A 15776-nucleotide genomic window follows, 5' to 3' on the forward strand; every position below is an offset into this window, starting at 1 on the left:
ACAGTATGACCAATAATAGAACAACATGGAAAAATACTGATTTATATAATATATAAAATATCAATGACGGAGGCTAAAATTTCTAATTGGTATATGTTCTTCTATACACAAACATCTAACTGTCTTTATTACATAAGACATTTTGGTCACATTAATTATCGACTGTGAGATGCTGTTTTTTTGTTCATCAGTTTGTTAGCTGTTTGTTTTGTTTGTTTTTACCTGATTCAGGCAGATCTTCAATAACTTCCACAAAATTTAAGGGAAAAATTCCAGAAGTACTTCTCAGCTCTCCTTTGGCCCACTCTTCATTAATATACCCTTTTAAAATAATAATTTCACCTTCTGAAAAACTTAATTCATCTTTCTGGTCTCCAATGTATTCAAATACAGCTTTACATCTTGGGCCGCTAAAATAACAAAGAAAGAAAAAATAGTAAAAGGAAAAGTATCATTCTTTCATTCATTTCACTTATTATTCGGAGTCCACTGCATTAAATATATATTCATTATTAATAGAAAAAAGTAAAAATCATCTTACATCATTTAGGCCCATGATTTTATATTTATTAGACCTTTATCACATATTTCTTATTTGAATGGTTTCTCTATTAGAACTTCAAAGAAATATACACTGCACAATCTCTTTTTTTGCCATCACATATATATTTCTATCATATATTGTATCTGTATCTGTAGTAGATGTAGTAAAAATAAATCATGTGTGTATATGTGCATGTATATATAGACACACACAGACATGGACACACACAGACACACACACAATTAGGCAAGCCACCCAAACCCTAAATATTTAAACACCAATTTAAAATCCTTAAACAATCCTGTGACTTTGTTTTGTAATGTTCTATGGTATGCTATTTTATAATTCCCTTTCCAAGAATTATTCCGTGTTTGAAAGTCTCCAAGACAGGATTTTACTTGCTGTGTGTGAGTGGTAGCCACAATACCTTTGTATGAATGGAAAATAAATCTGCGTGTTCAAGACTGAAAAGTCAACACGTCTACGAAAACTTACACAATATTGGATGGTAAAAGCTGCTCCTTTTTCCACCTGTTTTCTCCTGGAGTATCAATCTAGGAAGGAGACCATAGGAGCATTTAACTATTTCATATATGAACCTTAATTAATTTCTTAAAAAAATTATTAGGGCTCTATTCCTCCTTCAAAAGTCAGAAAAATGTTTAAAATGCAGGAAGGTGCACAGCAAGGAGCTGCAGTAGTTTAAATCAAATACCGTATATACTTGAGTATAAGCCGACTCGAGTATAAGCCGAGACCCCAAATTTCACCCCCAAAAACTGGAAAAAGTTGTTGACTCGAGTATAAGCCGATCCGCCGTTCTGCAAGCCTCTGCCGCCAGCAGAGGCTCGATCCGCCATTTTGCAAGCCTGAATACACAGTCGCCGGGTCTCCGTTCCTCTGTGCCCTGCCTGCCTGCTTCTTTCCACAGCGGAAAGAAGCAGGCAGGCAGGGGGCGGAGGAACGGAGACCCGGCGACGTTTGGGGAGGTTTGGGCGCCTCTCCAAATATCCCCAAACGTCGCCGGGTCTCCGTTCCTCTGTACCCTGCCTGCCTGCTTCTTTCCACAGCGGAAAGAAGCAGGCAGGCAGGGCACAGAGGAACGGAGACCCGGCGACGTTTGGGGAGGTTTGGGCGCCTCTCCAAATATCCCCAAACGTCGCCGGGTCTCCGTTCCTCTGTGCCCTGCCTGCCTGCTTCTTTCCACAGCGGAAAGAAGCAGGCAGGCAGGGGGCGGAGGAACGGAGACCCGGCGACGTTTGGGGAGGTTTGGGCGCCTCTCCAAATATCCCCAAACGTCGCCGGGTCTCCGTTCCTCTGTGCCCTGCCTGCCTGCTTCTTTCCACAGCGGAAAGAAGCAGGCAGGCAGGGGGCGGAGGAACGGAGACCCGGCGACGTTTGGGGAGGTTTGGGCGCCTCTCCAAATATCCCCAAATGTCGCCGGGTCTCCGTTCCTCTGTGCCCTGCCTGCCTGCTTCTTTCCGCTGTGGAAAGAAGCAGGCAGGCAGGGCACAGAGGAACGGAGACCCGGCGACGTTTGGGGATGTTTGGGGAGGCGCCCAAACCTCCCCAAACGTCGCCGGGTCTCCGTTCCTCCGCCCCCTGCCAGCCTGCTTCTTTCCGCTGTGGAAAGAAGCAGGCAGGCAGGGGGCGGAGGAACGGAGACCCGGCTTCGTTTGGGGAGGTTTGGGGAGGTGCGCGCGCACCTCCCCAAACCTCCCCAAACTTCGGCAGGTCTCCGGACGGCGGCTTGGGAGAGGTGAGCACGATCCCGGAAGCTCCAAAGCCTCGGCCGCGCACAAGTCCTCGGTAAGTTTTTTTGTTGACTGGAGTATAAGCCGAAGTGGAATTTTTCAGCCCAAAAAGTGGGCTGAAAAATTCGGCTTATACTCAAGTATATACGGTACATCTTTATCCTGGATTGTACTGCGGTTTCAGAAGATAGTCATGCAAGCCATTAAGGTGGCCCAACCCCACAAATGCAGTGACTGTGAGAGCACAGTTGACTTGCTTGCAGTCCAGGATTGCATAGATCCATACCTCTGAGTTCCTAAAAACCCAGTTGCCAGTTTGTTCTAGTGATTAAGGCAGCAGGCTGGAAATCAGAACATTGTCAGTTCGAGTCCCACCTTAGGCATAAAAACAGGCTGGGTACCTTTGGGCCAGTCATTCTTTCTCAGCCCAACCTACCTCACAGGGCTGTTGTGGGGAAAATAGAAGGAGGAAGGAGGAGGTATGTTTGCTGTCTTGAGTTACAGGTCGTCCTCAATTTACAGCATTTCATTTAGTGACCATTCGAAGTTACAACGGCAATGGAAAAAATGACTTATGACCAGTTTTCACACTTAAGACCATTGCAGCACCCCCATGGTCATATGATCAAAATTCAGTTGCTTGGCAAGTGGTTCATGTTTATGACTGTTGCAGTGTCCTGGAGTCATGTGATCTTCTTTTGCAACCTTCTGAGAAGCAAAATCAATGGGGAAGTGAGATTCACTTAACAACCCTGTTACTAACAACTGCAGCGATGCACTTAGCAACTGTGGCAAGGAAAGTTGTAAAATAGGGCAAAACTCACTTAACAAATGTCTCACTTAACAACAGAAATTTTGGGCTCAATTGTGGTCGTAAGTTGAGGACTAGCTGTATTTATAAAAATAATAAAATGCAGAATTTTAAAAAAGAATTGTTAGAAAGGTGAATATTCCTGTGCTTTCTGTTGGCCTTTGAATCTGAACAGGAAGCCTAATTTTTATCAAACTTGCTTGGTCAAAATGCAGTTCTAACTATCTCTTCATACGGAAATGCTGAGTATTTACAAAAATTTAGTAAGAGGTTTCATTTTGTTGTCATTCTTCTACAGTCAGCATATTAGAAGATGCACCATTGTACTTCTTTCTGATTTTCATTTCTTGGGCTTAACTGCAAATTTTATGCTAACAATCCTCTCTTGATTGCTCATATAATAACTAAAATCAACATAATTTGTAATTTTAAAAATTACAATTTTTTGCTTTTGTTTTCTGCTCCTAATTGACACTCTGGTCTATTTTGAATGTTTTCCCTTCATAGCGATTAGCATTGTTATTCAAACATTATAGACTTCAGTAGGGCTTTTCACCTTTGATCGCCAAAAAAAATATATGTCTCAAATTCTACCATTTTCTCATAAAAAGAAAAAAATTAAGAATCTGATTGTAATAATATATTACCCAGAGTCTCTAGTACGATATTCTTAATGTTTTGTACTTGCTGGATAGTCCCACTGCTGTTTCCCTGATGGCAGGAACTCCAGCTAACCATAGTCTTGAAAACACTGTGGCCACGTAAGAAAAAAAGGAAAAAAATGTTCTACAAATACATCTACATAGACCAGGGGTGTCAAACTCAATTTCATTGAGGGCCGCATCAGCATTGCGGTTGCCCTCAGGGGGCCGGGTGGGCATGGCCAGGGTGGGTGTGGCCTCCTGGGTGGGCGTGGCTAGAGTGCATATGGCCTACTGGGTGGGCGTGGCCAGCTCTACATCGTTGGCATCAAGGATGCCTATGGGGGCCTGGGCAGGAGTGGGACAAATCTGAGGGTCTCTGGCAGAAGGAGGGTCTCTGGGCCAGAGCCAAGGCAGTGGGGGCCGTTCCCTCACTGTTTCCAGGATGGCTTCGCAGGCCGCATGAAACCACTTCGCGGGCCGGATCCGGCCCCCGGGCCTTGTGTTTGATATGTCTGACATAGACGATTAGGGGGCTGGAGGCTAAAACTGAAGAATGGTTGCAGGAACTGGGTATATCTAGTCAAACTAAAAAAAAGGTCTAGAGGTGACATGATATTTGAAGGGCTGTCATACATAAGAGGTGGTCAACCTGTTCTCCAAAACCCCTAAAGGCAGGACAAAAAGTAACAAATGGAAACTTATCAAGGAGAGATCCAACCTAGAACTAAGGAGAACAGTGGGAACAATTCATCAGTGAAACAGCTTGCCTTTAGAATGGCGGGTGCTCCATCACTGGAGGTTTTTAAGAAGAGATTGGACAACATTTGTCTGAAATGATGTAGGGTCTCCTGCTTGAGCAAGGGGTTGGACTAGAAGATCTACAAGGTCCCTTCCAACTCTTATTATTATTCTGCTGCAGCTTTTTAAAAAGAAATTCTGGGAAAGCTTAGACCAAATCAGTTGATAAAATTAAAATGACTGTGTCTGGAAGGACATTTCAGGGAAAAGATGTTTTAAAGACTTCACGTTAATTAACTCACTAAAATGGAAGCCTAAAAATCTTACTACAGTATTTTAAAAATCTCTATTTATACCAAACTCACACCACATACCCCCTAGTGAAATCTGTGTTATTCTTCCTTCCTAATATCAGATATATGGGGATTGACATTTTCGGATTATCATCAGGATCACACAAAATGTAAAGCAATGCTATAGTGGTGAGATTGTTAGTGCTAATCCAGTGTAGCTGGTAGAATATTAATATACCAGCTGAAATTTAGCAAAGGTCCTCCTCATCTGTACTTCTAGTGGACCTATCTCGTTCTGCTTCTGTTCCTCTCTTCCTTCCTTTGGATACTACTCCCAACCCAAATAGCGATCGTTCCAATCCTGGACCTAAGGATCAAAATCATAAAGTCAATTTCTAGCTCCATCAAGGGAGGGATATCTGCATATTGATGACACTGCACTCTAAATCTCTGGATGATCACAATGGATCAAGCAGTGTCCCTCAAACCTCATTCAATTTTGCATGACTTTACTGAACATTACAAAATTTTATTGGTGAGTCATTTACATGTGATTATAATACTGAAATGGAGCAAGGGAAAAGAATCATATCAGATACACCCAGGAAAAATCTAAAAGCAAAACCGCACTATATACCCTGGTTAATTTATGAGCACATTTGAATTAACTAAAGAGTATTTTCTCACTTAATTTCAATTTATTGTGAAAATGAAAATCGTAAAGATCAAGTAAGATGCAAATTTAAATAGATTTGCTGCATGTTACAAAAATATGATATCTACTTTGTGCGCTCAAGCAAGATTTAACTGCATGATATGCTCAATAAAATGCACAAGGAAAAAATTAAATTAGAACTCAAATGTGAACCCAGATGAAATTCAATATATTTCACTTACAACAATTTTAACAAAGCTAGCAGGAAAAATTCCAGTACGATTCTTGCATTTTCCTCTATACCACTCATCATCTATTTTTTCCAGAAGAAAAACTGTGTCCCCAGTACTAAGGTCCAAATCATCAGTATGCTCTATGGGAAAATAAAAATTAAAAGTTTTTTAGTTGATAGTTTAGGGCTATCTCACTTAGGCTAAAATCTATTTCTGGTAGCTACATTACATAAATATAGGCCAAAGGAACAGGCACCTAACAGCATTAAAGGTCATTGCTCTGAGTTTTACTAAGGAGTACAAAAAGAAAGTGATGAAACTCTTTGTAGAGAAGAAAGCAACCTAAGCAGAAAAACCAAAGGGAAAAAAGTGAAACTGAAATCATTAAGAACAGAGGCTTCAAGCATTTGCTAATATTTCTCTCCCCACCAGTCTTCCCACCAAGGACTATGCCAGAAGCCAGGTTTTGAATCTAATGTCAGGACATGGCAATTGCCCTTTAACAGTTCAAAAAGCGAAACTATATTTTCGTTTACCCTGATGTCACTTCTTACCTGCTGTGAAATTATGCAGCACTATTGCATGAGGAACATTTGAATCACTAATCTTCTGCATTTTAGCTGGATCCTTAAAAACACAACAGATTTGGCAATTACGATAACTGATATTCTATAATTTCTTGAGTAAAGTACTCTCTTGACTGATTTCAAGTGCAAAATCTCCCACAGCTAAAGGGAATCAATTTAGATTTTACTACAGAATAAGTCAACAAAGTGCATGCATCATCAAAAACAAAATCAGCTTTGCACGATCTGCTTTGGGTTCTTTGAATTAAATATTTTCAAGTAAGATTCCTTGCTCCTTGTTTTTTATATTTTCTAATTTTTCTAAATGCTAACATTATAGCAGTGACAGTAACACCGAATCCCTTTGATAAATAGTTACTATTCCAAAACACAACATGTTTTTCGAAGATGTTTTATTTGTTCAATTCATATACCACCTCAATCATCCAAGGGACTCTTATTAAATCTTCGATGCAATCCAACATGATAAAATACTTAACAGACCCTTACATTGCTGCAAAAATTATATTTGGGATTAGGATGCACCAAATGTATTCCAGGCAATATTGTATGCCTAGAAAAGTGTTTAATTATTGAAATTTATACTTGCTATTTGCTTTGCACCCTCAGGGGAGATTATGTGCATTTGGGATAAATGAACTTTGCCAGTTTCTCCTCCATGTTTGCATTCTATGTAGGTATTTTCAACTTGATCCACCAGAACAAGTACATCTCCACACTTTAAAATTATAAAAAGTTAGCAGATCGATGACTAAACATATTTATATACTTTCATAGATGCAGAAATAAACATTACCTTACAAGAGAGATGTCCAGCATTTTGAGATGAAGTGTCTTCTTTAGCAATTCCATGATGCATAGGAAGCTTGAAACAAATTATTCACATTTTAGTCAAAAATAATTTTTGACAATCTAATATACATTTCATGCTTTATTATTTGTCATGAAAATGCATTCAAGTATTACATGTCATTTTCTTTTCTAGAATTCATTTTGGGGATCCAAATGAACTGTTGTCCAGTTAATCCTACAACTAGTTAATTCCAGTTCTTTGTTTACAAAATGAGAGACCCCTGGTTTGAATTTTGCACGGTATTCCTTTTAGTTCCCATAGATGAAAGTTTTTGTCCATAATTGCTGATGGAAAGTTGAAATAATTACCTCATTTGTTACTTGGTAAGTTTCAAGAACTGATACTTGCCCACACAGCTACTAAAATGATATTAAATGTTATATCCCAAAAGGGAGAAAATGATGGAATTATATAAAACTCCAATGCCACCAGAAAGTACATCTGGAAATATGATATATTTTATTTGCTGAACGTTCATACAATTAAAATCAATCTGCCTACTCTTTTAATAAGAGATGATATGTGCAAACTCGCATCTCCCCCTAGTGCAGGGGTCGGCAACCTGAAAAAGCAAAAGAGCCACTGGGAACCGGTTCCATCACACATAAAAAAAGTAGGAGCTGCGCGTGTGCATCCACACACGCGCATGCGCATAAAAATGTTTTGCGCATGCGCAAAACATTGTTTTTTGCACATGCACATGCGTGGATACACGCGCGCGGCTCCCACTTTTTTTTATGTGGCCGCACCTGCACGCCAGCGGCGACGGGTCTCCATGGTGACGGGCGCTGGGTTGCGACGCCACCTTCAGCCCGGGCGCCGCCGGAGCCACCCCCGGGACCTCCAAACTGCCACCCGAACACCCGTTTGGAGACCTGCTGGTGGCGGTTTAGAAAGCTGTTGCGGGCCGCGGCAGCTTTCCAAACCGGCACCAGCAGGTCTCCAAATGAGTACCGCCGCTGCCCGTTCTGAGAGGTGCGCGCGCAGCTCTCCAAACCTTTGGAGTGGTGCGCGTGCACCTCCTCCCATTCGGAGTGGTGTGTGCGTACCTCCGCCTGTTCCGAGAGGTGCGCGCGCAGCTCTCCAAACCTTTGGAGTGGTGCGCACGCACCTCCTCCCGTTCGGAGTGGTGCGTGCGCACCGGGTGACTGGGAGCCGCAGGAGACGGCTCAAAGAGCCGCATGCAGCTCCGGAGCCGTGGGTTGCCGATCTGTGCCCTAGTGAAATTAATCTTCTTACCATGTATTTATTGTATAAAGGATGACCTGGCTTGGGTCGAGGGGGTAAAGCTGAGCCATGTTTTTTAAAATCATCACTCTTTGTTTTTTTGATTCCCAATCCAAGCACGCTAGATTTCTTATGGAGTGTTACATCAGATGATGAACGTGGAACTCTATCAGTATCTGATGAGAGTTTGGTGGATTTTGGTGGTGGTGGTCTTCCTGGGGCACCTTTAGGTGGAAAAGGCCGAGATGGTATGATTTTCCCCTGAACGGGTCTAGAAATTATGAAGAAAGCATAGTATTAAAAACACATTTTATTCTAATTATATTACAAATACACTCTGAATTATTAAAAACTATTGCTAGATTAATTATCATCAACTCATTTTTTATTCCTGGTGACCATGAAGATAAGAGTTTCTCCACAATGATCTATCCCTAACCTTCTCTCATCTGACTGTTCCCTTGGCAGCATCTCTTCTCTCCTCCCCCTCGTCTCCCAAAAACACTTCCACATACCATTACAATTATCGATACGTAACAAGTAATGCTAATCCCCATTAAAGAGTTTTCTAAGAATATGCTAAGAGTACTAGATGCATTGCAACCAAGCTGAGTGAAATGGTATGTGATTATTAAACTATATTCTTATTCATGATATAAAATATATAATTTAACAGTCTCTCTTCTTTAAAAATGAAATTCACATGCCAAATGTATGCATCTCATCAATATTATATTAGCTATCTGAAAATAAAATGAGAAGAGTATCCTACGTGGAAATCTTTGGCTAAAACAGCTCTTCATATAGTTAGACAATTTCAATCAAGGAAACACAGCACAAAAAGGATTGCATTGGCTTGATTAAAACATCAGAAGCCCATTGGCTAAAACCATTAGAATCCCACTGGAAGCAACTTCATTGTTAGATTCCTCTATTCAATACTTGGCACTTTGTTTTGTTTTTCTAATTAATGTAATACATTAGTTTACCTTGTGCAATTTGTTAAGCAGATTAAAATGTACATAAAGATTTCTTTAAAATTAAAACTGGAGGTCTGCTTTGGTTTATTCACAATGACAACAAACACTGATTTACTAATATACACTCTCCCGTAACTTCATAACAGTCTGTTCTGCTAAATATTATGAATGGGTCACACTGTGAATATAATTATTTCTATCTTCTGGGCGAAATAAAAGAATAATCAATATAATCTATAGTCCATATGTATTTTAAAATTGTAGAATATTTTACATTTTGCTATATAATGTAACAAATTAAAACCATACAACTAATATTCACATTATCATGGTAGCAGAATATGTACTGCACAACACCAATCCCTTTACCTGTGCTGCTCATTTTGATACTTACCTTGGAGGCAGAACAGGGTCCTTCCTGAATGGCTGTATCAAGCTGGGCTGTTCAGGTTCCTATTGGGTCATTAAATGTTATTATTATTTGGACAAAACACAATTAGAATTGTTATGATCATTTCAAAGGAAAATACAAGATAAGAGTGGTAATTGCCTGGACAAATCTATACAATTTTTTTGGCAACATTTTTGGCCAAATGCCTTCTTCCTAAGACTAAGAAAGAGAGAGCCAGCTGACTTCATGATTAAGGTAGACTAGAACTCAAGCTTCCCAGTTTCTAACCCTGGTGCTTTAGCTATTACACCACACATGCTTTTGCATATATACAGGTAGTCCTCAAGTTCTGGCTGCACTTAGAACCCCAGAATGTCTGTCACTAAACAATCTGAAATTTGCAATGTCACATAATCACATTGCTTAGTTATGGCAGTCCATGGAATCCCTGTTGCTATTGTTAAGGGAGGGTTGTGGGTCATTAAGCGAGCAGCTCCTCACAACGTCCTGCTGGTTTCCAACAACCCCAAGTCAGTGGGGAAGCCATCAGGAAGGTGTAAGTCTTAGGCAGCTTGGATATAGGCAAGCAGGCAGATAAGTGACCGCTACCAGGGGAGGCAGGGCAGGGGGGAGGAGAATGAAGTGTGGCTGAAGAAGTGCAGAATGAGCATGAGAAGAGAATGCACAAAGGTGCACAAAGAGATGCAAACATTGCAAGGCTCAGGGAGGTGCATGAGGGTGTGTAGGTGGCAGGGGAGGGGGAATTCAAGCAGAGTGTGCAAGGGAACATGGGTGGCAGGGGAGATTCAATGCAGCATGGATAGGGTGGCTGCTGACCTTGTTAAAAATGGATGAGCTTTTTACTTCAATACATGATATGATTAAATGTCAAAAAGTACAAGACAGAAGGGACAATTTTTCAGAATTTCATGAGTGGTCTTTCATATGAGTAATTCAACAACACATAGTACAAACTAAAGCAGACTTTATACTATCTAGGAAAATTGGTTGGAATTAGGCAAGGTAAGTGCAGTAACCAAAGCAGGAACTGGATATGTCTGAATTCAAGGAATCTGAGTTTATTTCTTTGAAGATTCTAACAATTTTCTCACCAGTACCATTTTGGGGAGAGGGGGGAAGTACCTAATTGGTGAAATATGCATACTAAGCAGTGTAACACTTTTAAGGACATTCAGCCAAAAATACAGTGAATCAATTATAATTCCTGCTTGATGCAGGAAATCAATGTAGTAGATTCCTCTGCTAGGCTTTCATTAACACAGCATACATTGCATGTATGAAGAATTATCTTCAGTGAAAATAAATTTTGCTTAAAGATTAACTAAAATAATTCAATATTATGGCTTCCTTTTTTAGGAAGGAAGGAAGGAAGGAAGGAAGGAAGGAAGGAAGGAAGGAAGGAAGGAAGGAAGGAAGGAAGGAAGGAAGGAAAATGCATTACCTTGTTAAGTATGTCGATGTTATTAAGTTTTCCAGTTGCAATACTAGATGTGTTTCCAATTGGTTTCTCTGTAGGTAATGGAGGAGGGCTTTCCAGAATGTCACTTAAAGCTGCAAAAATATTTATAATTTCCCAATATTAACTATCAAAATTCTGAGTTATTTAAGAAAAGTTGTTCTACAAAAATATTCAATGGAAAAATTTAACAGATCTCACTGATATACAATGGAATTGCACTACAGGTAGTCCTTGAGTTACAGTGGCAGTTGGGACCAAGATTGCCATCACTAAGGAATGGGGTTGTTAAACACAACATCACAATACTGCATCGCTTAATCCTGGTTGCCATCAAACTCCCAAGACATTCAGGTCATTAAACAAGAAGCCTCAGGCATCCCTGGTAAAGAGCACCAGGGGGTCACAGCTAGCACTAGCTGCATGCAAATTGGGGGAGGGAGCTGCTGCAATGTGTTCAGGATAGGAAGGCCTGGGAAGGAGGACATAAAGCGCAGAGAGGTCCAGGAAGGAGGTCACTGGTAGGTGCATGTTTGCAAGCAAAAAGGGGGAGGAAAGCATGTTGCACGCAAGTTAAGTGAGGCAGGGAGGAAAGTGCAGTGCATGCAAGCAAGCAAAGTCAAAGGAGGGTACGATGCTTGTGAGCAAAGAAAGGCTGGGGAGTAGAGTGAAGGATACTTACCTTAAGTGGCTTGACTTTGCTTGGGAGAAGCTGGCAGGGAAAGTTGCAAATGGCAACTATATGACTATGAGATGCTGCAACCAGGTGTAAGTGTGAACTGGTTGCTAAGTACCCATATTTTGTTTACATGACCGTAGGGGCATTACAACAATCATAACTTCAAGAACCGTTCATATGTCCCTTTATTCAGCAGCCTTGTACTTCAAAACAGTGATTGTACATATTGTTGTATGTTGAGAGTTACCTCTTTGTAAGTATAAATTGACAACATTAAAATGTGCAGATTCCAGTTTCCAGAATTTCCAGCCAAAGTCCACACATCTTAAAAGTTGCCAAGTTTGAAAATCACTAATGTAAGAAGAGTATTTGATTATTTTTAAGGGTACACAATTGAGAAATGCAGATCACTACAGAGACTCATGCTGGAAACCTGTCAAATTAGCTTGGGAGAGGCTGCTCGCCATGCAAAATTTAACTCAGTTTAATACTTAACAAGGCTTTTTAGTTTATTTTTTCCTCTCTACCCAATTACCTCTTTCCCTTGCCTTAATTCTACCCAGGTTTTTTTCTTTTTCTTTCTTGCTTTTTCTTTTTCTTTCCTTTTTTATTTCTTTCTTTCCTTCCTTCCTTTTTCTAGCAGTGACACTCTTTCACTGTTATCTCCATTCTGTTTTTCCCTACTTTTTTTTCTGTTCTTCCTAGAAGGAGGGAGGGGAACAAGTATTGAATTACTATTTATTTGATTAGCTGCTCAACTCTAATGGACTCATGATGGTTTACTTGAGCCTTGAGAAAAGAAAACCTGAATTCAAAAAATTAAGTACATATACATGTATATGACTATTTGAACATGTATGAAATCTCCAATTTTGTTTCATTTAGAATTGGCAAGCCCAATTTAGCAAGAAGGGGGGGGAAGGATATTTGTGATTATAATTTTTTAAAATATTCTTTCTTTTTACAGGGGTTTGTCTAGAATTTAGAAAAATCATCCTTTGAAGTAAATATGTTCTATCAAAAACAACTTTAGGCAAAGACAGATTTCTCAGGGTCATATATTTCATACAGGATGGATGGATGAATGGAGAGATGGATATTATAGATATTACCTTTCACTGGTTTAGATGGTATTCGGATTACAGTAGGTTTACGCACAACAGCTGGCTGAACTGGTTGCTCTTTTGCAGATTCAGCTTTGGATGGCAAATTGGTAAGATCTAAGAAAAATGCAAAACATAGCATTCTGTTTTCATTCAAGAGAAAATATCAATAACATTCATAGAAATCTAGGGTTGTATGCTGAAAGAAATACTACATCACCAGTGCTTTTTTTGTAAAAGAAAAAGGTGCCGGAACTCACACATGTCATACAACCCGCCTTGCCTACCCTATAAGGTTCCATCCAAAAAAGGTGCCGGAACTCCGTTCTGAGCGTTCAATGAGAAAAAAAGCCCTGTACATCACACAGTCTAAAGCTTAAGTTTATTTCAATAAGAGAATTCCAGCCTAGTAAAGATAAGGGTGTCTTTCAAAATATTGCAAATGAGGAACAGGTGGACATTTCAGCCTTATCTGTTATGTGTGGCATCCGTAATCAGTTACAGAATTTGAAGAATTAAATTCAAATAACTCACACAAAGCTTCTCCTTAAAAGGTTCAAAAATGAGTATTTTTTAAAATTAGTTTACAAGATTTTTTAATCTAACTCCTTTTTCCTTGCATTAATCCTGATTAATAAGACTGTGTGAATCCTGCTCCCTTGGTCTAATGCTATTAGGCGCTTGACAGCTTCCCTCTAAAGAGAATATTTCACTCACATTCATTCTCAGGGTTTTGTTTTTTTCCCAATTTACCCTGAACACTCTTTGGCTGCTGAGCTTGCTTTTTTTGACCATCCCATGTGTGTGTGTTTTTGCTTTATTATTATCTTTTACTTCCTATAAAGCTTTCCAAAATACACATAACATCTATCATATCCGGCTTCACATTGAAAGATTACAAAAGCCACTTTTGGTTGCCAGTTATCTCATTCTTCAGTTTTGCATAGGCCTGCAGCAACTTGATAATTAGATTTCTCACAATGCCAATCTGATGATGCCAGTCCACATTCACAGGAATGAGAGCCAGTCACTAAGCCACTGAACATACATTGGAAAGCATGATTTTGTTCATAAAAAGAAAGGGCTAATGTACCAGCCCCTCTCTTTCCTCGTAGGAAAAAGTGTTATTTTCTAGGGAGTTCTAGGGAGTATTTGTTGTGCTTAATCTGGGAATAAAAAAAAGAGTGTATACTATTTTTCCAATATCTTTCATTAAATTTAATAAATAAATGGCTGGAATTATCCTCAGGGGCTGGGAGAGATGCAGGGGAAAGAAGCAGAGGACTTTAAGATTCAAGTTAACTTTAGGAAATAAGAAAATATTTTAGACAGTAGCTATGTTATTTTATGGGACGCGGTGGCTCAGTGGGTTAGGACGCTGAGCTTGTCGATCAGAAGGTCGGCAGTTTGGCGGGTCGAATCCCGAGTGCCGCGTAACAGAGTGAGCGCCTGTTACTCGTCCCAGCTTCTGCCCACCTAGCAGTTCGAAAGCACGTAAAAATACAAGTAGAAAAATAGGGACCACTACGGTGGGAAGGTAACAGCGTTCTGTGCGTCTTTGGCGTCTAGTCATGCCAGCCACATGACCACGGAGGTGTCCTTGGACAAACACTGGCTCTTCAGCTTTGAAACGGAGATGAGCACTGGCCCCTAGAATTGGAAACGACTAGCACACATGTGTGGGGGAACCTTTATCTTTACCTTTTTTATAGGCAGATATTTTTAAGTAGATCAGTTGTGCTTTATTTATACAAAAATAAAATGGTACTAAAAAACTGATTTTCTGTTGAAGCACTAGTTAATTTAAATACCAAAGAATGAAGATTACAATTTACTTTAAAAACTATAGAACTAGTTTATGAAGTTAAAACCAGGAAATTCCTGCAGTTATTTCCATCCCATCAATGTGACCAGCTATAGGGTGAAAAATTATAATTATGAAAATAGTTCTTTTTTCTGTTTGTTGTGATTCATGTGGTGGCATTCAAGCTGAGTTCATAGGATGATTAGCTGAAGAGTTCACACATCCTCTCTAAACTTTCTGGACTTCACCCTTTGGTCCCAACTCCTGCTCTGAGGTACTGGCTTGGTAGTTCCTGCTACCAACTCTGTTCAAGTGGTGAGCGAAAGAGGCATCATGGCCTTGCATCCTCCTCTTTAACTTTGAGACTGTTGGCAAGTAAGAAGGTAAAAATTAAGAATGAGAGAGTAATTGTACCTCCTGGCCATATAGCATCAAGGCAAGTGACTAGAAATGGTATTATTCCATTTCTCTGTCACCTCTACTACTTCCACCCTGGGAGAAGGACCTCACAAGAGTAAATAAAAAAATCTTACAAGAGTAAATAAAAACAATTTAAATAAAATAACATAGGTAAAGGTTCCCCCGCACATGCGTGCTAGTCGTTTCCGACTCTAGGGGCCGGTGCTCATCTCTGTTTCAAAGCCGAAGAGCCAGTGCTTGTCAAAGGACACCTCCGTGGTCATGTGGCCGGCATGACTAGACGCCAAAGACGCACAGAACGCTGTTACCTTCCCACCGTAGTGGTCCCTATTTTTCTACTTGCATTTTTTACGTGCTTTCGAAATGCTAGGTTGGCAGAAGCTGGGACGAGTAACAGGCGCTTACTCTGTTACACGGCACTCGGGATTCGACTCGCCAAACTGCCGACCTTCTGATCGACAGTCCTAACCCACTGAGCCACCGTGTCTGCCTATAAACATTGTTAATTATAATAAGATTCTTCTTTGACTGGGACCTTTGCTATCCACTGGTTGAAAATCTTTTATAAATCAGTATATAAAAT

At 40.1% G+C, this 15776-nt stretch overlaps 1 protein-coding gene across 6 annotated transcripts in view; it reads right to left on the reverse strand.

The window, feature by feature from the left end:
• The window catches only part of SH3D19 (SH3 domain containing 19), an 84857-nt gene that overhangs the window by 11560 nt on the left and 57521 nt on the right, over window positions 1–15776 (reverse strand). For all 6 annotated transcript variants that reach the window (XM_083367802.1, XM_083367803.1, XM_083367807.1 and 3 more), the window contains 9 exons: window positions 12979–13086; window positions 11173–11282; window positions 9714–9772; window positions 8352–8610; window positions 7056–7124; window positions 6227–6299; window positions 5682–5812; window positions 1040–1098; window positions 223–410 (listed from right to left, as the gene is read on the reverse strand). In XM_083367802.1, the coding sequence (XP_083223928.1) occupies window positions 223–410; window positions 1040–1098; window positions 5682–5812; window positions 6227–6299; window positions 7056–7124; window positions 8352–8610; window positions 9714–9772; window positions 11173–11282; window positions 12979–13086 (1056 nt within the window). The remainder of the gene's footprint in view (window positions 1–222; window positions 411–1039; window positions 1099–5681; window positions 5813–6226; window positions 6300–7055; window positions 7125–8351; window positions 8611–9713; window positions 9773–11172; window positions 11283–12978; window positions 13087–15776) is intronic.

This window comes from Vipera ursinii (assembly GCF_947247035.1).
Source record: "Vipera ursinii genome assembly, chromosome: 7".
In the NCBI taxonomy this organism is placed as follows: Eukaryota; Metazoa; Chordata; class Lepidosauria; order Squamata; family Viperidae; genus Vipera; species Vipera ursinii.